This window comes from Microtus pennsylvanicus, chromosome 8 (genome assembly GCF_037038515.1).
Source record: "Microtus pennsylvanicus isolate mMicPen1 chromosome 8, mMicPen1.hap1, whole genome shotgun sequence".
Taxonomy (NCBI): domain Eukaryota; kingdom Metazoa; phylum Chordata; class Mammalia; order Rodentia; family Cricetidae; genus Microtus; species Microtus pennsylvanicus.
In genome coordinates this window covers 77,704,549-77,728,946 of record NC_134586.1, presented here as the reverse complement: position 1 = coordinate 77,728,946, position 24,398 = coordinate 77,704,549, and the positions used below count along the sequence as shown (strand labels likewise).

Sequence of the window (24,398 nt, the reverse complement as noted above, 5' to 3'; positions counted from 1 at the left end):
TTCCCCCCAGTAGCTGGGAATAAATACAGAGACCTCCCGCTGGGCAATCTGCATAGAGTAAGAGACCTTGGAACACTTGATCCCCAATGGGATTGCTCCATTAAATTCCTCCCCTTGGGGCTTAGAGAACTCTGTAGAGGAGGTAGCAGAAAGATTTTAAGAGCCGGAGGGGATGGAAGACACCAAGGAAACCAGGCCTTCCTCAACAAAGCAGGACTGATGATGCACAAGAGAATTCAGAGACTGTGGAAGCTTAGGGTCTGCACAGGCCTGGGCCTGAAGGGGTCCCAGTGCTGAGCACATTCACAACCCAGAAGCTATCTTTAATTGATAAACACTAGCAAATAAATTATTTTTTCCCAATGGAATCTCACTTGGGATACCAACTACTCATAAGGTCAAGTCCCATGACCAATAGTAGATGGCCAAACTGAAGTGGTTGTTTTTTGGTTTTGTTTGCTTATTTATTTATTTATTTATTTATTTATTTATTGGGCTCATAATGCTTTGTTTGGGCAATTTTCTTTCTTTTATTCTACTGGTCTTTTGCTTACATATTATGATTTCCTATTTTGTACTGTAGAATTTCTGTTTGCCAATGTGTCTTTGTGTCTATATTTGCTTTTGTGCTTTTCTTTTCTCTTTGTTTTTCTGTCTGTTTTGTTCTACTCAGGTTTTTTATTTTATCTATTATTATTATTATTTTGGTTTTTCGAGACAGGGTTTCTCTGTAGCTTTGGAGCCTGTCCTGGAACTAGCTCTTGTAGACCAGGTTGGCCTTGAACTCACAGAGATCCACCTGCCTCTGCCTCCCGAGTGCTGGGATTAAAGGCGTGAGCCACCACCGCCTGGCTATCATTATTATTTTACGCTTACTGGTTTTTTAATGAGAGAGAACAAGAAAGAATGTGGATTTGGGTGGACAAAGAGCTGGGGAGGAGCTAGGTGAAACTGGGAGAGGGAGAACCATAATCAGAATCTATCGTATGAAAAAAAAACCCTATTTTCAGTAAAACAAACAAACAAACAAATGGAAAACAGAGGCCTTGTTTATAATGTTCCTCACAGACTGTCAATTCAAAACAATATACTAGAGTACGTTTAGCAGTTGTTGAATTAAATAACTATTAAATTATATAGTTGTTGAATAACTGAAATACATAAAAGCAGAAAGTATGAAATCTATTTTCTACTTTCAAAATGCTTTCTATAGACACAATGAAAACATTACTGGATACATTTAAGCTGAATACCTCGAGCTGGGGAGTCAGCGGATAAAGTGCTTGCCATGTAAAAAGCCCGATAACCTGAATTTGATCCCTAGGATCAATCCCAAGACCTAAAACTGATAAGATTTTTAGAGGCAAACATACACCCACTATGTTATATTCACAGTCCCTGGTGTTTTGAAACAGTCCTGAACATGTGGTTTCTTGTACCTGTCTCTTGAGTAGATTTACAGGCAATATAACAGAAGGCATAGAAGAAAATTTCTATAAACTCAGTTTGGGCAAAGTCTTGTTGTCAAGTGTGACAATAGAAATACAAAACAACAAAACAGAATAATAGTACTTCCCCACAAAGATCCTTTTATGTTGCAAAGGAACTACTGAGAAAGTTAAAAGTAAACATTAACTTCAACAGCATATGAAATATGACTTTAAAAAAGGGAGCTGAGCAATGGTGGCACACACCTTTGATCCCAGCACTCAGAAGGCAGAGGAAGGTGGATCTCTGTGAGTTTGAGGCCAGCCTGGTCTACAGACTGAGTTCCAGGACAGCCAAGAACAGCAAAGGTGACAGAGAGAAACCCTGTCTTGAAAAAAAAAATTACCCAAAATAACCACAATAACAACAACAACAAAAAACATGCAAAGTTCTTAATTATCTAGGCATGAGGACAATATGCAGAAAAAATGTTCCGTATTTTCAAACATAGTAGCATTTTGAACACAAATATCCAGTTTTAATACAGAAAGTAAATCCTAGCCGGGTGATGGTAGTGCATGCCTTTAATTCTAGCATGCGGGAGGCAGAGACAGGCAGTTCTCTGTGAATTCGTGGCCTACTCTACTGAGTGAGTTGCAGGACAGCCAGGGCTACACAGAGAAACCCTGTCTCAAAAAACCAAGAAAGAAACAAACAAAAAGTAAATCTAAGGATATGGAATTTTGTGATCACTCTTGAGGATTTTAAAATCTAATTTTGCTACATTTATTTATTTGTGCGGTGGGTGGCAGCACATTCACATTCTATGGCAAATGTTTGTAGGTCAGAGTACAACTTGTTAGAGTCAGTTGTTTTCCATCTTGTGGGTCCTGGAAATCAAACTCAAGTTGTAAATTTTGACAAGTGCCTATACCCATATCTTGTTGGCCATCAAATGATCTTTTAAATAAAAGACTTTATATGAAAAAATAAAGAGAAAAAAAGTGAAAAATTAGTCCATAGAAGAAAATATTTACAGATAATATATTTGACGAGATAATCATCTAACACATATGAAGAAGTCCTACAACACAATAATAGAAAGATAAACATAGTAATTAATAAAAGTCAAATAATCTGAGTAGACATTTCCCAAAGAACATGTAAGGAGGGCCAATAAGCAGGAACCAAGGTGCTCAGTTCCATCAGCTATCCGGAAAGAGCAAACCCAAGACACACAGATCCCATGTCATATCCAGAAGAAGGCCATGACCAAGAACAGAACAAGTCACAGCAAGGACATGAAGGTCTGGGGCTTCCCTCATTGCTGATGGATTAGATGGAGTGGCCTTTTCAGAAAATAGTTGAACAGTTTCTCCAAATTGTTAAGCACAGTGTTACTGTATGACCCAGAAGTTCTAATCTGGTATGTCCAAGGAAATATCCCAAATAACTGAATACATGTAGTCACACAAAATCTGTAAACCAACGTTCATGCAGCATTAATCATAGATGATAAGAAAAGAAAATACCTAAATTTCTGCCAACTTGAAAAAGAGATAATTAAAATTTGGAAATAAGTGGGAAATTATTCAGTCATAAGAAGCAACAGTGATTAATGCTATAACAACTATGAACCTTGAAAACCTTACATAAGCGAGAGAAGGCAGGCAGCCATGAAAAGACACACACTGTATGATTTTACTTGTATATAGAGAATGGACACATACAAAGGAAAGCACCATAGTGATTGCCTAAGGGTAGGATGGATGGTTTCAGCTGTGTGAATATACTGAAAATAAATGAGACAGCTACACAACAGCACCCTTTCCATGAATGGATTCTATGGTCAGTGAGTTGTATCTCAGGAAAGTTGACTTCCCCTTCTTTGTTGTTTGTTGTTTCATTCTTTTGAGACAAAGTATAACTCTGCAGTCCAGGCTGGCCTTGAACACATGGCAGCATGCCTACATTAACCTACCCAATGCTGGGACTGTGAGTGTGACTAGAACACTAGCTTTGCGGGTTTTGTCAATGATGTTCTTATTTTTTTTTTTTTCGAGACAGGGTTTCTCTGTAGCTTTGGAGCCTGTCCTGGAACTCCCTTTGTAGACCAGGCTGGCCTCGAACTCACAGAGATCCGCCTGCCTCTGCCTCCCGAGTGCTGGGATTAAAGGCATAATGGAAGACAAACAAAACAAACCAAAAAATAACCCCTAAAGTGTAAAATCAAAAGGTTCATACTTCAAAGTAACTTTAAGGTAGCAAAACAGCTGTTTTTAGTTCTGATAGTCCTTAATTTTAGCAAGATCTCAGCCTGCAATATTATGCTGAAAGTATTTCATCCTCATAGATAGAAGATTGGTCCTTTTCATGAGAACCATCTTTAATGTGTTTGCTTTGTTTTAAAAAATGAATTATCCATTAGGTAAACATAGTAGCATTCTCCTATTTATTTTTATGTGATGCTTGTTTTCCTGATGTGTCCTACTAAAAGAGAATTATAGTTTTATTTTAGTAGTTGTGGTAACTATGTAAAGATAGACTTTTTCCTGGCCTATGGCCCTCATAATGATAGAGATTGGGTTACTACCACGGTGTAAGATCAGACTGCTTGGGTTGGAGAGATGGTTTAGCAGATAAGAGCGCTTGTCTTCCAAGTGGACAGGGTTCAGTACCCTAGCACACACATGTTGGCTCACAAAATCTGTAATTCCAGTTCCAAAGGCTCCAGTGCCCTCTTCTAGCCTCTAAGTATACATGTGGTGCACATGCATACGTGTAGGCAAACATCAATATACATAAAATAAAATAAAAAAATCTAAAAAAAATCAGATTCTTTTGGGCTCTTAGTTAATGTGAATTTATGAGGAGTATTAAAACTCAGTTGTACAAAGCATAGAGAAGGGGAGAGGGGCCGCAGAGAGGGCTCAGCAGTTAAGAGCACTTGATGCTCTTCCAGAGGAGGGCTGTGTATGTGTTCAATTCCAAGCAGCCACATGAAGGCTCACAAACTTCAGTAACTCCAGTATTAGGGGATTCGATGTTATCTTCTGACCGCCAAAGACACATAAGTGGTGCAGAGGCATACATGTAGGCAGAACACCTATACATGTAAAATAAATAATAAAAAAATTTAAAACATGATAGAGGTAGAGTAGTACTATTTCATGTTAATCTGAGCACTAAAGGAAATGAGGAATATAGCATACTTAGCACAATGTCTAGAACACAGTGAAAGCTAGAATAATAATTGTTGTTGTTTATTTATTATAGTAACAGTAACAGGGGATTGACATTATTAAGAAATGTGTGAACAGAGCTAGGGAGATGCCTGTCAGTAAAGTGCATGCATGAGGACCTGAATTCATTCATCAGCACCCATGTAAAAGCTGAGTGTACCTGTTATCCCAGCATTGAAAAGAAGGAAAGCAGAGAACCTCTGGGGTTTGCTAGCCAGCCAGTCTACCCAATCAGTGAGCTTCAGCAAGAGATGTTATCTCAAAAAAAGGTAGAGTAGCAAACGAGGAAAATTCCCAGCATTGACCTCTGTCTTCATGTGTGCACACATGTTCACACAATAAAATGAGTGAAAACAAGATTAAAGTGTGGCTGAGAACTGAGTAATAGAATCAAAAAAGCAAGAATTCCTGAGTTTGACAATTAGGCAAATATACTATATATTTAGTCAATGTACTTGGATACTTTTCACATTTACTGATAGAATATTCTTGCGAGAAGCTTGCTATGCATGAACTGAGATGGTGTTTGAGTATTTTTAAGAGACCATAATGTGGCTCAAGTAATGCTGCAGAGCCTGGAATTTGAGAGGGAGTGTTGGAGTCTCCTCTGCTCTTCCTGTGAGGATTATCCCACCAATATTCTTTTTTCTTTTTCTTTTTCTTTTTTTATTTTTTTTTTGGTTTTTGGAGACAGGGTTTCTCTGTGGTTTTTTGGAGCCTGTCCTGGAACTAGCTCTTGTAGACCAGGCTGGTCTCGAACTCACAGAGATCCGCCTGCCTCTGCCTCCCGAGTGCTGGGATTAAAGGCGTGCGCCACCACCGCCCGGCCCCACCAATATTCTTATACTAGCAACCATTTTAGAAGTTTTTTTTTTTTTTAAAAATCACTTTTATTGTATGTGTGCCCATATGAGAATGTGCCATCGCATGAGTGTGGAGAACAGAGACCAACCCGTGGGAGTCCTTTCTCTCCTGTCTCCTATACAAACAGAAGTCAGATTGTTAGGTTTGGCGGCAAACACCCTTACCTGCTGAGTAATTTTGCCAGCCCAGTATTTTAATATTTTAAAGCCTATATGTGTGTATACTTTGTGGAGGTGAGGTGTTGGGAATCAAACCAGCATTTTTCTAACTAAATGATTTATCACTAAGCTATATACTTACCTCTAAAGATCACTTTAATTTCTGAGGATAAAGGCAAAATTAGTGCTAGTTGTTGTGAAATAATAACTAGGCAGTAGATTTTAAGATGCAAAAGACTTAACACCCTGGGCTTTATTTGTATGCTTTAAAAATAGGCATTAACTTTTATCTGGATTAGCCAGACTTTAGCTTTCTAAGTTCTCTGAAGATTCTCACTGTCCTCTCAAACGTTTACTCCTGACATTCTGAAATTATCACAACAGGCAAATTCTCTGGAGGGTGTCAGTGTTATACATTTCTAGGTAGCCAATTCTACATCTAATCTATATTCTTAGGATAAACAATGTCAGAGAAAACTGACCAAGCAGAGGCCCTCTCCATTTCCTATGCTGCTGTGATATGGGAGAGCAACTTATCCTCACTGTGCTTCCTTTTCTTGAGTTTTCTCCTCCCCATCTTCCTCTGGGGACTGAAGGGTATCAGACACCTTAGTGCTCTACTACTGAGCTACATCCCCAGCCCTCGTTTTCTTCACCTTAAAATGAGACTGATACTTACAGAGCCAATGAGGATTAAATGTATTCCCATATGTAAAGTGCATTAGGCACATAGTACAATGTTGCTTTAGTTACTGTTACTGTGGCAGTGGTGAGAAAAAGGTCAGAGTTTCTGGAGATGCCTCACAACTACAGATAGTTACTAGAGAAAGCCTTTGTTAAAGTGTGATCTTGAAATTGTACTTGAGCTATTTTCTAAGGGTGGAGAGAGTGTTGTGGGGTATTGACCAGAGAAGACTGATATGACATGGGTTAAGTCAATAGAAAGTATTTATTAGCCATCTGGCAATGACATTGGGTATTCAGGATCCCAGTGGAGCCCTGAGTTTTTCTCAAAGTGAGCCTTTAAGGACAAAAACCATGTGCTTGGTTGACATAGCTCAGTTAATAAGAACATTTGGCCAGAAGTGGAACTACAGACGCTAACATGCAAGGTTATTACATTTTGAGACTTTCCCAGAACTATACGGGCTTTGATGGATTGGGCATTTGTTTTGGTTTTGGCAGGTGGCACTGTCTACGTTGAATTCTAAGTCTGAATGGTATTGTTATCATGGAGTTGTGCTTAGGTCTGGGACCTGTTACTAGAAGTATGGCTAAGATCTGCTGGTTTAGTATTGGTAAGAGGCACAGGCTGTGGGAGAGAGGGAAGGTGTGGATGTGTGGGTGGGGGAATGAAGCAATGGGGAAATAAACATTGAAGCATTAAGGAGAATAGAACATAAGAAAAGCAAGAGGCATCCCTGTACTAGAACTCTGTGTTCTAATTTCCTCGAGGCATTAGTTTAAAATATGCTCAGAAATTGTTATTACCTTCAAGCATGTTGTTGTTTAAACCTGTTTAGTAATCAGAATTTCGACACTTGTGTTCACTTCTATCAGGACAGAGACTGATGTCAACAATCTCATAGAAGACTGCCACTAGCACTTAAGTGTGAACTTAGTAAATCATATCACATGATTTTACTACTTGTGAAAAGGGGACAATTACTGACCTAAAAGATGTGAGGATAAAGTATTCCTAATACCTGCTACTTGAGAGATACATTTTCTATTAAATTTTGTGTCAATGAAAAGAATTTACAAACTGTTTTTAAAGGTTCCAAACTAATATCAGTGTTTTCAAGCCGTTACTAAATTAAGTATTAAATTAATTTTCCTCCCTTCACACATAATACTCAGTGTAGTTTACAATAATTCTACTTGTGCACATCTTTTGAGCGGGTGGGGGGACGCGGAGGGGTCTTCAAGAAAGGGTTCCGCTGTGTGAACCACAGTGCTTTCCCGAACTTGCTCTGTAGGCCAGACTGACCTCGAACTCAGAGATTTGCATACCTCCGCCTCGAGAGTGCTGGGATTAAAGGCGTGCGCCACCAGCTCCCGGCTCTTGAGCACATTTTACTAACAGCACTATCTCTTAAGTCTTGGATAGCCAGATACTGACAGATCAGTTAATCAGGCTGAATCTAGAAAGCGTTTCCAAACACCGCCTTTGGAGGCTTGCCGGGCGTCCAGTGCTGCAGTCGGGCGTTAACAGCTCTTAAAGCATGGTCGCAATGAACGGAAAAGGCGCGCAACCTAGATAGTTCAACTCGTCTTTTTGATTAGTTCTGCCACCCAAATTCACGGCTCGGTGAGGGCAAGCCCGGAATTCCGTTGCACATTAAACCGAACTGCCTCGATTCGCTACGAAGGGTGGAGGATAGCTCCAGAAACCTAACCGCTAGGGATGTGCAGTCGAGCGGCCGCAAACTGCAACCTACGGGTGGTTAGTGTGGCACCTCACCCCCCCTCCCCGCCGGAAGTTTTTGAGGCTCCAGTTACTAGGTCTGGGAGTCACCTTGACCCTCTCAGAAAGGTGGAGAAAGTCCTCGGCCGGAGACGGAGTGGGTGAAACCAAAGACAGAGAACACTTTCGTGAGCAGAAGGCGCCCTCACGTTTCCCTGTTCTCAGGGGTCGCTAAAGACCGAGAGTTTTAGGGTGACAAGAGCAGGTGGCAGAACTCCGCCCAGCACACGCTCCTCCACCTTCAGCGAGCACGCTTCGCTCTCTCCCTGAGATCCCGCCTCTCAGGCGCGCGCCAAGAGTTGCTGCGCGGTGCACGCTGGGAGTCGTGGTCCAGCAGTGGTTAGTCGCCTCAGGATGCTAGGCTGTGGCCTACGTGCCCCATGGTGCTGTGCGGCGCAGGCCGCTCCCGGATGTGTGCCTGTCGCCGGAAGAGAAGGCGGCCCCCCTCTCTCGGCCCGGCCATCTTGTGGGAAGAGCTGAAGCAGGCGCTTTTGGCTCGGCGCGGTCCGCTGCAATCCGTGGAGGAACGCGCCGCCGAGCCACCATCATGCCTGGGCACCTACAGGAAGGCTTCGGCTGCGTGGTCACCAACCGATTCGACCAGCTATTTGACGACGAATCGGACCCTTTCGAGGTACTGAAGGCAGCAGAGAACAAGAAAAAAGAAGCCGGCGGGGGCGGCGTTGGGGGCCCCGGGGCCAAGAGCGCGGCTCAGGCCGCGGCCCAGACCAACTCTAACGCGGCGGGCAAACAGTTGCGGAAAGAGTCCCAGAAAGACCGCAAGAACCCGCTGCCCGCCATCGTCGGCGTGGCCGACAAAAAGGAGGAGACGCAGCCGCCGGTGGCGCTTAAGAAAGAAGGTAAAGCCGGGCGAGGCACCCGGTGGGGGAGCGCCGGGCTGGCGGGCGGGCGGGACGGGGGCGTGCGCCGCCGCGGCGTGTGCACTGGAGGGGACCGCGGAGCCCACGCCGCCCGCGGCCGCGGCGGGAGTCTTCCCGCCTCGGGCCGACTGAGCGTGCTCCGGGAGGGCGGCCCGGGCGTTCCCGCCGATTCGGCCCGGGCGCTCGCCGCCTGCCTCTGCCGGGCACGTTTCCTGCTCGGCGTGCCCCTGGGTGCCGCTGCCCGCTCTGGGCTCCTGCCCAGCCATCTTGTCCCACAATGGCGCGGACCCTCGTGGACGGGCCGGGGCCCGTCGTCTCTCAGTTTGGGGCAGTGTTCGAGTGGAGTGATTGAGTCGCACGTGTGCTTTTGGTTGCACCCTGGCGCTCGCGTGCCAAACTTAGTGTGACTTGTTGGCGTGAATGGAACTGGTGGGAAGGAGAGGAGTTTGGCCCCACGCGTTTTAGAGGGAGTTTTGAAGGAAGACCGGTCACTAGCAGAACCGTTCTCGTGTAGCGATCCCTTCTTCCAACTCCCTTGAGCCCCCTGGTCCTAGGGCTTTTCCGAGTGCCCAGCCTGTCACGTCCAGGCAGCAGAGCTCTTTGGAGTCTGCAGCTTTTCCTCCGCACGTGCGTGAAGCGTGGTCAGGTCTTCATTGGCGGTTAATAGACTCTTGCAGGGCGCTGAAAGTTTTGTAGTGGTTTTGATTTTAGTATTCTTCCCCAATACTGGCTCATTGTGGGTGAAAAGGCAAAGCAATTAAGAGTCAAGAAAACGTACAAAACCAGTAGCAGGTAGGTATACAATTTAAGCTGTGAATCTTTGAAGTTGCCATTATGTGGCAACGTTGCCCCTTACTGCCACGTGCTCATGAAGGGAATTGTTTAGGTTTTGAATTAAGGTATCTTTTTGGGCAGGGGTCTTTTTTAATGCGTGGAGTAAACATCCAGTACCTAGTTGATTGAATCAAAGAAAGACTTCTTGTGCTTAAAAATGATAGATTTGGAAAGGCAGCATAGCTGGAGTGTTAGAAGAACATCACGTGGGGAAAGTACTCAGCCGGTTAAGCTTCTGACATCACACACAATTTAAGGTATTTAATTCTTGTGTTAAGGAACACTGGCTGGTGTATTTTAAACTATTTACCTCCTTGAAACACACCAGGTTGATGTGCTCACTCATTAAAATGTTCAGCGCATTAATCTTAATTTAAATTACTCAGTTTTCACCACGAATCCAACATATGATCTTACCTGGAAACTAAGATCATAAGTCATACGTTTAGGGGAATTTGTATTTATTGCCAGGATAGTTTGTCATTAAGTCCTTCTGAAAACTTCCACCTTACTGATCGACATTTTTCCTTAGTATTTCAGAAGGGTTGTTTCCCAAGGGGGGGTGTGATATTGGAGGTCGAACTCAAGACCTTGCCCATTCTGGGGGAAAAGCTGTGCTTCTTTGGTCCTCAACTCTTAGATCACTCTAAAGCTAGAGTTACTTGAAACAAAGTTACATATAAGGGGAAACTTCGAGGAAGAATGTCAGTTCTGTTTATTGGATGGTGGTTGGTACTTTTATTTATTTATTTTGGTTTTTCGAGACAGGGTTTCTCTGTGGCTTTGGAGCCTGTCCTGGAACTAGCTCTGTAGACCAGGCTGGTCTCGAACTCACAGAGATCCGCCTGCCTCTGCCTCCAGAGTGCTGGGATTAAAGGCGTGCGCCACCACCACCCGGCTAGTTGGTACTTCTAAGAAAGAAAGAATTGTTAATCCATGGTTTGTCCCGGGTCTCAATAACACAATGTTGGAATGTTATGGTTTCCTTACATAAATTTTTTAGTGTTTGTCTATCTAAAGAACTTTAGAGTTAAGTGTAGATCAGGTTTTTGGATTAAAAAAAACTGTATTGTACCACAGTTAACACTAGGCAAAAGTAGCTCTCAATGAGCAACACTTTCATAATGAGTTTAATGAGTTTTTCTGATTATGAGGCCTCATTGAATATTGGGTGGGGAACCAAGCCATTGTTCCTTGGGTGTGTTTAGCTTGGTTATCATTACAAGGACTGAGTTCCATAGCTCCACCCTAACACACTGTACCTCTGATGAAATTTATGTAAATGTCTTGGTATAAGGTCCACATTTAGGGCTTGTCATAAGAATTTACAGAGCTTTAAATATTAACTGCACGACTAGTTAGATATCTGAACAAATTGGTATATCCTGATGGTGTTCCATTTTCTTTAAGTCACATAACTTAATATTTTACAAAAAATTTTTTTAGACTGTCAAAACCTATGGTTTGAGCATACCTGAAATGGTAGGCATATATTTAACCATCAACTTGTTCTTAAGACTATCAATAATTCAATTCATATTGGTTCTTTTTGTTAGTCTCCTATGTTAGCAGAAAAAAATGGAAGCAGAAAAATTAGTTATGCCTTCCTAAATGTCACTTAGTGCCATAAGTTCATTTTCTTTTTTTGCAGGTGGGTACTGTGACTGAACTCAGGGCTTTGCATGTTACTAACATTCTGGACAGTCGCACCCTTCAAATTGCTAAATGAGGACCTTTGTGTGATTTGTGAAGATGCTTTGAAAACAGATACTTGAAAGAGCAGACATAGAAAAAGGCTTCCTGTCCATACTAATTATGAAGTATTTCCTAATGGTTACGTAATAGTGTTAATGTTAGACTTGGAAATATGTATAGAGATTTGTATATACATACTTGGACTTTGGCTGTTAATGAGGAAAGCGATAGTTTTTCAGGTTAAATAGCTGTTTTTGCTTGTTTGGGGTGGAGTTGGGGCTTGGCCTCTGTGATTCAGATTGGCCTTGAACTTGCAAACCTGCCTTGTCCCAGTCTTTCCTAGTGTTAATATTGTAGGCACCACATCCACCTCAAATAGCTATTTTAGAGTTTTTTCTGACTCAAGAGTTCTTTATTGCCCCCTCTTCAGATTATATAGAAAAATAATAGAGTGAATTTCCCTGTTTTCTGGGGGGCATATTCAGTGCTTGGTTATTTATGAATGAATACTGGTATTAGCTTTGACTTCTCTAAAGCCAAAAATATTTGTAAGTTTAAAATTTGACTGAAATATTTGTAAGTTTAAAATTTTGTCATGAGAGACTTTGACTTTTTGGAAAGTAAGGTATGATGGTGCCCAGTGATTTCCAAGTCAGTTATGGCATGTAGATAAAGTTTGAGATGTGTACTGTTGAATGAGAATGTCTGAAACAGTTTGTTATACACGGCTGATGCTCATCAGCCTTAATAGTCTAGGCTAAACTTTTGTATTGTAAAAATGATTTGCTTATGCTGGTTATTTGTCATAAGGAATAAGGCGAGTTGGAAGAAGACCTGATCAACAACTTCAGGGCGAAGGGAAAATAATTGATAGGAGACCAGAAAGGCGACCACCTCGGGAAAGAAGATTTGAAAAACCCCTTGAAGAAAGGGGTGAAGGAGGTGAATTTTCAGTTGATAGGTAAGCCTTAAACAAGTTTTTCTTGCTTTGTCCCCTTATAGTTAGGTCTTAACGTAAAGCTGTAAATTGGGCATAATTGCCAGGTAGTAGTTGGGGTGTTTGCTTAGGTATATTTCAGAGAAATGAGAATGTGTTTTTGCATTTAAATTTACATTTATGGATAACATGTTTTAAGTTAGAGCTCTTAATAGTAAATATTTTAATTGAATCAGTGGCCAATTTATTTTCCGTCCTCTGTTTAGATGCTGAGTTTAAAAGGACAGTGCTATTGTCTGTCACTTATGCAGGCTAGATAAGATTATTGGTAAATACAAGTCTGATTGATGCAGTGAGTCAGTAAGCCAAAAAGTGTGTACTAGCAGCAATGCTTTAAAAATAGCAGGTTTGTAATTCTTCCCTTATATGACTAGAAATAAACTTTGAATTTTCTACACCATGTATTTAGTTGTTGGGTTATGAACCATTAAGCATATTCTATATTTTGAGTATTGGAGTGGATTTTTCTGTTTCTGGAAGCATCAGAGATAAAATTTTTAAATTTATTTTGTAGACCGATTATTGAAAGGCCTATTCGAGGCCGAGGTGGTCTTGGAAGGGGTCGAGGAGGCCGAGGACGTGGAATGGGCCGAGGCGATGGATTTGATTCTCGTGGCAAACGTGAATTTGATAGGCATAGTGGAAGTGATAGATCGTAAGTTTTACTGATTGTTGTATGCTTTAGATTTAAATGTGCTTATTTAATAAAAACAAAATTTGAATTTCTAGAACTAAAGAGTATAATGTTAACTCAGTTTTGTTAGTTCTTTTTCGCATTACAGTGGCCTGAAGCATGAGGACAAGCGTGGAGGTAGCGGATCTCACAACTGGGGAACTGTCAAAGATGAATTAACGTTGGTATTCTGATTTTTTTAAGTTAAATAATTATATTTAAATTAAATAATAAACCAAAATTCTAACTCTTATTTTAATTTATTAGTTAAATTAAATAATAAAAAAATCAAAACTTAACTAGAGGCTTATTAATATTTAAGCTTTGTTTCTGAGATCATTGAAGTTCTGTTTTTTTAAAATATTTATTTATGTATTTATTTATTATGTATACAATATTCTGTCTGTGTGTATGCCTGAAGGCCAGAAGAGGGCACCAGACCCCATTACAAATGGTTGTGAGCCACCATGTGGTAGCTGGGAATTGAACTCAGAACCTTTGGAAGAGCAGGCAATGCTCTTAACCTCTGAGCCATCTCTCCAGCCCGATCATTGAAGTTCTATCTATCTCAAAGCTATAACCTTATAATGTCTTATGGGATGTTTATTTTTAAATAAAAATAATTAAGCGTATCAATAACTTTATTTTTGTCATAGATGTATGTAGCTTTTTCTGAAGCCCTGTGATGAAAATGTTGGGGGTATTGTGATATTATGACTTTAATAGTTTGAACTCCAGCTATTGTAGTTTTCTCCTTACAAAATTTGATAAGCCTTCTACCTTTTTTGTTTCTGGATTTTTTGAGATAGGTCTTACATAGTCCAGGCTAGCCCTGAACTTGTTGCATAATTACAGGTGTCCATTTTTGTGTCTGACAAATAAAAAATAAAGCCTTTTAAGAATGTGTGAACTTTAATAATTTGTTTTCTTAGAGGTCTACTAGAGAGTAAAATGGATTGAAAATAAAACTAGTAGAAATACATAAAGGATATAAGAGTTTTACTTTGCTATGAAGGACTTTTGGCTACATGTAAATGGACCTAGATGCCTTTCTTTTCTTTCTTTCCTTAGAGAGTCTCCCAAATACATTCAGAAACAAATATCTTATAATTGCAGTGATTTGGAGCAATCAAATGTGACTGAGGAAACACCTGAAGGTGAAGAGCACCCAGTGGCAGACACTGAAAATAAGTAAGTGGTTTTGTGTGAGGATGTAATGCTCCAGCCAACATGGAAACTTGTCTGCCTTTTTACCAATAAAGTAACTGATTTAGTGGCAGTTATTTGATAGCACAGAAATGAGACTTTCTTGCTTTGAGACATTGTCTTACAATGTAGTTTAGGATGGCCTAGAACTCAGTATTCTTGTCTCACCTTCTAAGTCCTGGGAATACAGGTGTGTACTACCGTGCCTGACTTGGTGTTGGTTTGGTAGTTTTATCATTTTTATATACCTTAGCAAGGTTAAGGAATATATGTATTTTAAGTAAAATGTTTAAGCCCTAATCACATATATAACCTGTTGTTACCCAGGGATGAAGGAAAAGGAACAAAGTACTTTGCCTTTGAACTTTTTAGGAAGGGTAATTCTAGTGATAGATGTACTATTCTGAGATTCTGAATAGGTAGAGTGTGTGAAAAACTGAACCAGGCTGTGTGGTGGTGCACTCCCTTTTAATTCCAGCAGGGGAGAGGCAGCTAGTTGGATTTCTGAGTTCAAGGCCAGCCTGGTCTACAAACTGAATTTTAGGATAGCCAAAGCCACACAGAGAAACCCTGTCTCAAAAAAAAAAAAAAGAAAAGAAAAGAACCAAATTGTTGGTATAAGAGGTATTTGTAGTGTTTAGTCATAGTTCAAATAATCTCAGCATTTTCAGTTATAAATACTAAAGCAAGACAAGTTGAAAAACAACTTTGTAAAAAGTAGGTTCAAACTGAAAAGCAATTAGAAGAATGGTTTAGCTTGTTAACATTCTTTAAAAAAGTGTGTGTGAGCTGTTTGCTTCTATGTGTGTTAAGTGCACTGCATTTGTGCAGTATCTACAGAAAGCCAGAAGAGGGTGTTGGAGTCCCTGGAACTGCTGAACTATTAACTCATGCTACAGTAAACAACAGGGTGTGGATGTACTTTTGGCATAGTGATTTTATTTTATTTTTTTTGGGTATGTTGTGGAACTCCATCTATTTGGATATGACGAGCATTGCTGTCTTGAAATCATGGCAGCTTTTCTTTAACTAACTTATGGGGCTTGCCAGGTGGTCTGAGGACCTGTACCTTCTCTGAGTATGTATAAGCCATTACTGATTGCTAAGGGATGGGGAAGCACTTCTGTTGGTGTTATTGCTCATAGGTTTTCCTTGTTCCTGTAAACAACCAATACACTCATGTTCTTGTAAATAATGAACCGCATTGGTCCACCAAGCAGGTGGAATAATTTTCTTAACTATGTGTACTTGATCTGAAGTGAATAAATGTTTATTCATGTCTACCTTGGAAAAGTTAAGCTTAGCACAATATATGCCAAATGGCAAAATTGTTGGATCTGTTTGTAGGTTTTTATTCTTTTGTGAGTCTCTGATTTCCATTGTGGTTGTATTGATGTATATTTCTGGGGGTATTTTTTCTGCATCCTCACCAGGATGCCATTTGTGACTAGGGTAAGATTATCTCATTGTGATTTTGATGGTGTTTTTAGTCAGGGTCTTATTTAGCTCTAACTGCCCTTTAACTATATGAGGATTGCTTTGCTTTTGTATGCTTCTTCCCAAGAAAATGGATTATATTTGTGTTCAGTCATGTTGTTCAGTTTGCATTGCTAGGACTCATATTAAGTATGCACTACCGACTGAGTTACACCCTAAGCCCTTTGGTTTTCATTCAGTTTTAGCACTGATAATTACTGATGTTGAACTGTTTCCTTTTTTTTCCCCGTTTATTTATTAAAGATTTCTGTCTCTTCCCCGCCACCGCCTCCCATTTCCCTCCCTCTCCCCCAATCAAGTCCCCTTCCCTCGTCAGCCCAAAGAGGGTTCCCTGCCCTGTGGGAAGTCCAAGGACCACCCACCTCCATCCAGGTCTAGTAAGGTGAACATCCAAACAGCCTAGGCTCCCACAAAGCCAATACGTGCAGTAGGATCAAAAACCCATTGCCATTGTTCTTGAATTCTCAGTAGTCCTCATTGTCCGTTATGTTCAGAGAGTCCGGTTTTATCCCAGGCTTTTTCAGACCCAGGCCAGCTGGCCTTGGTGAGTTCCCGATAGAACATCCCCATTCTCTCAGTGTGTGGGTTCACCCCTTGCGGTCCTGAGTTCCTTGCTCGTGCTCTCTCTCCTTCTGCTCCTGATTTGGACCTTGAGATTTCTGTCCAGTGCTCCAATATGGGTCTCTGTCTCCTTTCATCGCCTGATGAAGGTTAATATTCAGGAGGATACCTATATGTTTTTCTTTGGGTTCTCCTTATTTAGCGTCTCTAGGATCACTAATTATAGGCTCAATGTCCTTTGTTTATGGCTAGAGACCAAATATGAGTGAGTACATCCCATGTTCCTCTTTTTGGGTCTGGCTTACCTCACTCAGGATAGTGTTCTCTATTTCCATCCATTTGTGTGCAAAATTCAAGAAGTCCTTTTTTTTTACTGCTGAGTAATACTCTAATATGTATACATTCCATACTTTCATCATCCATTCTTCCATTGAAGGGCATCTAGGTTGTTTCCAGGTTCTGGCTATTACAAACACTGTTGCTATGAACATAGTAGAGCATATACTTTTGTTGTGTTTCCTTTTTTTTTATTCTCTCCATTTACTTTGTGTAACAGCCCTAGTTGATCTAGAACTCACTTTGTAGAGCAGGCTGGTCTTGAACACAGCCTGCCTCTGCCTCCTAACTGCTGGCCAACCCTCATTTACCCATTTTTTTAAAAATGTATGTTAGGTTTTTTTTGTTGTTGTTGTTGGGCTGTTTGCATTTGTTATATACACTCTCTATTAGTCACTTGATGAATGGGTTATTTTTAATCCCATTAGTCATATTTTGCTTTTGTTTTCTTAGGGTTTCTTTGGCTGGACCAATTCCCTCAAGTATTTCCCCCATTTAAACTCTGTTATTTTTAATTTTATGTGTATGGATGTTTATCTGCATTCATGTGGTACTTATGGAGGCCAGAGAAAGTTATCGGATCTGGAGTTGTGAGTGATAGACTTGTATGTAGGTGCTGAAGTTTGAATCTGGGTCTTTGGGAAGAGTGCTCTTAACTGCTGAATCATTTCTCCAGTCCTGTTGGGTTTTGAGATAGGGTCTCACTATTGTAGTGCTGTCCAGGAACTCACTATGTAGTCCAGGCTGGCTTTAGTTCACAAGGAGATCTGCTTAACTGTCTCTAGTGTTGGGATTAAAGGTACGTGCAGCCACACTCCCTGTACAAGTTTTTTAGCTGTTGAATTAGGACTTCTGAGGCTACCCCCCCCCCCCCCAAAAAAAAAGAAATGTGAAGTGCTGTTTTGGTGAACAACTGTTAATGGTGAGAGGAAGCATTGTATTTTGTGGGCTCGTTGGAATAAGGAAAACAATCATTGGAATATATAAAAGTAAATGGGAAGGTGAACATCCAAACTGGCTAGAAGAGGGGGAGGGAAATGGGAGGCTGGGAGGAGGGGGAAACTTTTTTTCCTTTTCTCAATAAAAAAAAAAGTAAATGGGATTAGATGCTTGTTTGAATTAAGAATTTGGGTGTGTGTTTTACTTAGGAGGAGGGATAAACATAATATGGATTAATGGTAACTCACAAAACTAAGCACATCTTTTTTCTGTTTTAAACGTATTTGAGTTGTTTTTAAGGTGATCCTCAAGACTGTAAATGTTGCTCAGAAGGAAGTGATACATTCATAGGCTATAGAAAGTATTCCTCTACTTGGGACCCAGGAGCAATTGGAGATAATTGTTCTAATGAAGATGATGGTCATCACTTCAGAGTAGTTTATTCTTATAAAGTAGGGGGAAATGGAATGTAATCTTTTATTTTCAGGATAAGGTTTTTTTTTTTTTGTTACCTTGTTTTATTTTCAAGACAGTGTTTCTTAGTCCTGACTGTCCTGGTACTTGCCTTGAAGACAAGGCTAGCCTCGAACTCAACTGAGATCCATCTGCCTCTGTCTCCCAAGTGCTGGGATCAAAGATGTGTGACACCACCGCTTGGCCAGGATAAGTTTAAGAAGCAAAACTTAAGTAGTGTTTATAGGTATGTGTCATGGACTGTCAGAACTGGCGAGTCATTAGGAAAGTTTTCCAGAGCTTTAGTTCTGTCATCTGTAAAAGTGACTTGGTAGACTTGATATCCAATATCCTGTCAAGATTGAATGTCAATTTGTTTGAGGAAGATGTAATATAGACTGTCGAAATATAAAGAATTGCATAAAGATATTCTAGCAGTGATGCTAAACTAAATAAATCACTTGCTATCTTTGGAAGAAAGCAGAGTTCCCAAAATAGCAAATGATTTGTTTAGTGACATTTGGAATTAGGAAAGGATAATGGATTCCTAGGTCTGTGCTTTATATAGAAAGGGGAACAGATAATTAAAATAGTTAAGATTTGGGAAATAACTTTCGATATAAATATTGAAACCACTTTGTTTTGTGGACAGCTCCATTACTAGTGAAACTTCAGTCTCCTGTCCATGTGTTAGAAGTTGGTTTGAGAGTTGGAGTTACATTTCAGATTTGTAGAAATCAGTCTTGTATACTTTGCTAGAGTGCTAGTTACTAAAGTAGAAGAGCAACAGATAATGGTCTTTTTAGATGAAATGAAAATAATAGAATTATACAGATGGTTCAGTCAGGAAGTTATCTGCTGCTTAAAACTTTTAGACCTGAGTTCAGATTCTCTAGCACCCACATAAAAGCCAACCTTAATCCCAGTGGGTATGGGAAGATTTTCTAGAGCCATCCAGCCTAGCCAGTTGGTGAGCTTCAGGTTCAGTGAAAGATGTCTCAAAAAATAAAGGAGTGATCATGAAAAATACCAATATTGACCTTTAGCATACCTTTGCGTGCACGTGCATGCATGAACACAGGTATGCACCCTGCACAGTTAGGAGAAAGTAGACCATGGAATTAATTATATGAGAGGGTACAGTACAGTTAACAAATGTGTCTTGTGGGTTGATAAGGCAACTTCATGGTAAGTTGACATTTTAGAAAGCAAGTTGCAGCTGGGTGGTAATGGCACACGAACACCTTTAATCCCAACGCTCGGGAGGCAGAGGCAGGCAGGGATCTATGTGGGTTCAAGGCCAGCTTGGTCTACAAGCGTGTTGCTGGGTTATACAAAAACCTGCTATTTCTGATAGTCTTTGTAATGGGTACTAACAGTCAGGGTCAATTTCCTTATTATAATTTGAAATATATATTTAATTTTTTAAAAATGTGTATAGGTGTTTTGTCTACTTGTATGTATATATGTGTACTGTTTGCTTGTCTGTTGACTATGGAGAATAGGTCTCTGGATCTCCTGGAACTGGACTTACAGAAAGTTGTGAGCTGCTGTGTGGGAACTGAACCGCATATGACTGGAAGAGTAGCCTGTGCTCTTAGCCATCTTAACATCTTAACCTCTTAATCCATATTTCCAGTCCTCCAAATATTTTTCTACAAAGTAGTAGCAGTCATCAGACATAAAATTTAAATGTATTTTTCACAGGGAGAATGAAGTTGAAGAGGTTAAGGAAGAGGGTCCAAAAGAGATGACTTTGGATGAATGGAAAGCTATTCAAAATAAAGACCGAGCAAAAGTAGAATTTAATATCAGAAAACCAAATGAAGGTGCTGATGGACAATGGAAAAAGGGATTTGTTCTGCATAAATCAAAAAGTGAAGAGGTAAGTTAAAATCATTTGAATTGTGACTTGAATTCTAATTTTGTTTTTCTTGCAGATAACTTTTTTTTCCAAGATAGGGTTTTTTTTTTCTGTTAGCTCTAGCTGACCTGGAGCTTGCTCCATAGACCAGACTGATCTCACACTCAAAGATATCTCTTGCCTCTGTCTCCCAAATATATGCACCACCGCTGCCCAGCTAATATAGATAACTTTAAAACTTTAGACTTACTTGAGTCTAGGTAACTTGGTCAGAAAGAAAAAAAAAATAACCAGGACTCAGAAAATATTAGTATTTTCTTTTTTATGGAACGATGTCTTAAGACTGATTAGAGTTTCTTTTACCTAAGAAACATGAGACCTAATGCAAATACTTGAGAAAGTCATGCTGATGGTGGCTTATGCGAATATGAATTTAACCAAATATTTCTTGCAGCTTTTGCTGGCCTTCTGATATATGTATTTATTCATGTCATAAATCCTGCCATTCTAAGGTACAATTAAATGTTAGGAAGACTGCCTAAGATTGAATAAGACTTGTTCACTTCTTTTTGACATTGGGGATTGAACCCAGGACTTGGAACATGCTAAGCCCCTGGCACTCAGTTTCTTAATACTTTTTAGATTACTAGACATAAAAATGACTGGGACCAATATGGGAGACACTATTAAATTGACGTTAAATCGTTGGTTTTCTAAGTTTAGAGAAGGGATGGTTTTTAATATTTACTCCATAAAAATATAAATGAGGAAATTGTCTTGAATGTCAGGTCTTAAAAATACATTTTGTTTCACTTTAATATATATATTCTTATAAAGAGATAAAACAATTTAAAACTTAAAATCTATTGGTTTAACAACTATTGATAATATATGCCATTAATATAAGAATATTTCCATTTTTTTAAAGTTAGAATGAGTTTTTATTTCATTTCTTACAGATAAAAAATCGCTAGTGTCATGAGTAGATCAATATAGGTGGAATCCTGATTGAAGAATAAAAATTAATGTAGGAATTTCCATTTAAAATAATAAATGGCCTATGTTAATGTAAAAAAGATTACCTAGGCTCTGGCTATTTCCATTGAAATCTAGTTGTAATATTTAAAAAAGAAAGCTGTAGAAATTCATAATTTTAAATTGCATGCTGTTCTTAAAAGTGTGGTAAGAGCTTAGCAGTACCCTTCCTGTACTGTCTTTCAGTGTACGAATTAACCAAATTAAAGCTGTATCTGCCTTGTGGATGCTACTTTACCATTAGTTAACTAATAGCTCATATAGAAAAACAGCATAGTGTGGGTTTGGTCCTGTGGTTTCAGGCATCTCCTGAATTTTAGTATCCTTTGCAAATATTGGGGACTGCTGTATCATGCAAGGTAAGATATGATATGAAAATTATAAAGTATATAATTGCTTCTGAAAAAATTGGAACTTTGACTATGTTATTTATCAAGTTACATATTTGGACTCATAAATTTATTGTGCCTTTGTGATGTGAATACTTATTTTAATATGGGCTTACTGATTTATTTCATATCTGTGTGACAAATAGTGGGGTGGTTCTGGGGTTTTTGCCTGCAGTTCAGAGAAATTTGTGATAAGGGAAATGAATTCTTATTTCAAAGTCTCTACTTGACCCCCAGATGAATTTATTGCCTGTAGAGCTAGAAGTGGATATATTCATTCACACAAAGTACAGAATTGATAGTTGGTCTTATAAATAAGAGAAAGTACATTTAGAAAATTTTTTTGCATTACTTAATAGTAATTATCATTTTAGGCTCATGCTGAAGATTCGGTTATGGATCATCATTTCCGGAAGCCAGCAAATGATATAACGTCTCAACTGGAGATCAATTTTGGAGACCTAGGCCGCCCAGGACGTGGTGGCAGGGGAGGACGTGGTGGACGTGGGCGTGGTGGACGTCCAAACCGTGGCAGCAGGACTGATAAGGTGATTTTAAGATGTGTTTTTCTGTTTTATGCAATTCAGAAGTTGTAAGAGATTGCTGGCTGGATATGTTTGGAGGGTATGGGGGATAAACAGAACTAAAGAAATAAGTGATTTATTTTTCAAGAAACAACATTTTGCTACAGTTTTAATCTGTGGCTCCAGCAGGCCTGGAACTCTGAACTATGTAGTTGTCTTTGAACTCTTTGACCTGCTGTGGAGTGCTGGTATTAAACACATGCACTACACTTGCCCTTGGTTCTCTTTGTTTTAAAGGACCTTAATGATTATAGTAGTCCTGCCAATGAGGTGAATTAACCATACCATTGAGTTCTTATTTGTGCTTGTCAGGGTGTTGTGTTAGGTTTTTTTGTATACTGGTATAATTTCTTTATGCTTGGGGTTGAGTAAATTGAGGTATAGAAAATTCTTTGGATTGCTACTTTTCCTGAAACACTAGTCTATGCCATGATGTAAGAGTGGCATGTAATTTCTATCCTCTCTGTCTGCCTGCCTATCTCTGTCAGTCTGTCTATCTCTTAAATGGGTGCTCTACCAGACTGTTTCCAAATTGGCCATCAGGCTTCACTCTCCTAAAGGACTGTGTGTGACTGTAGGTCTTTATACCATGTCTGGCTCTCAGACAAGTTCTTAATGAGGGTTTTGAGTGATGCCCAAGGAATTGGAATTCAGAATATCCCGTTGACAATATTAGGGATTAACTATAATGTCCACTTTGTAAATTGAATCATAGAATCCTAAATTCATGGTATATGCATTTTATTTTAGTTCTCTCTCTCTCTCTCTCTCTCTCTCTCTCTCTCTCTCTCTCTCTCTCTCTCTTTTGGTGTTGGGGGAGACAGCTCTGGCTGTCCTGGAACTCACTGTAGGCCAATTGACTTTTGCTGTCCAAGTGCTGAGATTGGCAAAAATCTTGTCTAAGGGGGGGTGTGCGGAAATGTATCAATCTGTGGTAGAACCCAGTAATATATAAGCTCCGCACCTGATCCCTTACATGTCAGATAATTAAATTGGAGAAACATTGCAGGTGTGTGCATAGTTTTAATCTGATTTATAATTTTACTTTTAAAGTAAAAGCTTCTATCTATTTTTATGTGATGTTTTAACCTGAAGACTTTTTAAAATTCAGTGTCCAAATATAGGCTAGTAGGCTATTTTTTAAGATTTGAAAATTGTGGTTAATTTTTTGTTTTTTGTTTTTCTCCTCAGTCAAGTGCTTCTGCTCCTGATGTAGATGACCCAGAGGCATTCCCAGCTCTGGCCTAACTGGATGCCATAATACAACACTGGTTCCTTTGCGGACCCTCCTGTTCAAAGCTTTTGCATGCTTAAGGATCCCAAACAACTAAGAATTAAAAAAAAAAAAGACTGTCATTCATACCATTCACACCTAAAGACTGAATTTTATCTGTTTTGAAAACGAACTTCTCTAGCTACACAGAAGTAACAAATATGTTAGTCAGTTTTGTATTTAGAAATGTATTGGTAGCAGGGATGTTTTCATAATTTTCAGAGATTATGCATTCTTCATGAATACTTTTGTATTGCTGCTTGCAAATATGCATTTCCAAACTTGAAATATAGGTGTGAACAGTGTGTACCAGTTTAAAGCTTTCACTTCATTTGTGTTTTTTAATTAAGGATTTAGACGTTCCCTCAATTACAAGCTGGTTTTAAATATTAGTCAAAATACTGGTTTTAATATCTGCTTTGCATTTTCACACATGGTCAGCTGGGACATGTAAACTTCTGATTTACCAGATTTTATGCTGCGTGGAATACTAACCACTGTGTATTTTAACTATATATTTTTATTTGGGAGTTGAAATTTTGTTTTTCACATCTTATGATAGCTGATATATACTAAATCTTTATACAGAATTATCAGTACTTGAAGAAACTCAAAACACATTGGTTTATTAACTCTTGGCTCATGCATGGTTTATTAGGTTAAAATTATACCTGATTGACTTATATTTACTTTTAAAATGTGTGGCTTCTCCATTTTAAAAGTAAAACTAAACACTGCTTTTGGAGCTTGTGTAAGTTACTTCTTTTTAGAGACACAGCCTGTGTTCATTGAAATAGTTCTGTGGGTGGGTTTATGTTCCACAAGGCGAATAGGGTAAATTAGTTTGGTTAATACCTAATAGTTAAACTTGTGTAAAATAAGAGTTTGACCATTTGGTCTTTGTGTATGAAAGACCCCGAAATCAAGATGGTTATCTGTAATCAACAATCTCTTATTGATTTATAAAAACCAAAGGGCACTCATTGGTTAGTTTGCTGAGATGGAAAACTATCTTATATTTC

At 39.4% G+C, this 24,398-nt stretch overlaps 1 protein-coding gene across 4 annotated transcripts; it reads left to right on the top strand.

Moving 5' to 3' along the window:
- Positions 1-8,494: 8,494 nt before the first annotated feature.
- Serbp1 (SERPINE1 mRNA binding protein 1) lies at positions 8,495-23,681 on the top strand. Of its 4 annotated transcripts, none has more exons than XM_075983921.1 (8): positions 8,495-9,019; positions 12,380-12,530; positions 13,081-13,221; positions 13,349-13,420; positions 14,311-14,430; positions 19,939-20,116; positions 21,894-22,067; positions 23,295-23,681. In XM_075983921.1, the coding sequence occupies exons 1-8, from the start codon at positions 8,707-8,709 to the stop codon at positions 23,349-23,351; spliced, it is 1,206 nt and encodes a 401-aa protein (XP_075840036.1). In that variant the 5' UTR covers positions 8,495-8,706; the 3' UTR covers positions 23,352-23,681. The 4 variants fall into 4 exon arrangements, with proteins under 4 accessions (XP_075840036.1, XP_075840039.1, XP_075840038.1 ...); XM_075983924.1 differs by having other exon boundaries at positions 8,597-9,019; positions 14,356-14,430; XM_075983923.1 differs by having other exon boundaries at positions 8,597-9,019; positions 13,331-13,420; positions 14,356-14,430.
- The last annotated feature ends 717 nt before the right edge of the window (positions 23,682-24,398 follow it).

What these genes read in the sequence shown, in the direction of transcription:
- Serbp1 (XM_075983920.1), top strand. Translation starts at nt 8,707, where the DNA reads ATGCCTGGGCACCTACAGGAAGGCTTCGGCTGCGTGGTCACCAACCGA. An exon ending in GGTGAATTTTCAGTTGATAG is followed by an intron (nt 12,531 to 13,080) that starts GTAAGCCTTAAA and finishes TTTATTTTGTAG; the next exon opens with ACCGATTATTGAAAGGCCTA. An exon ending in CATAGTGGAAGTGATAGATC is followed by an intron (nt 13,222 to 13,330) that starts GTAAGTTTTACT and finishes CAGTTTTGTTAG; the next exon opens with TTCTTTTTCGCATTACAGTG.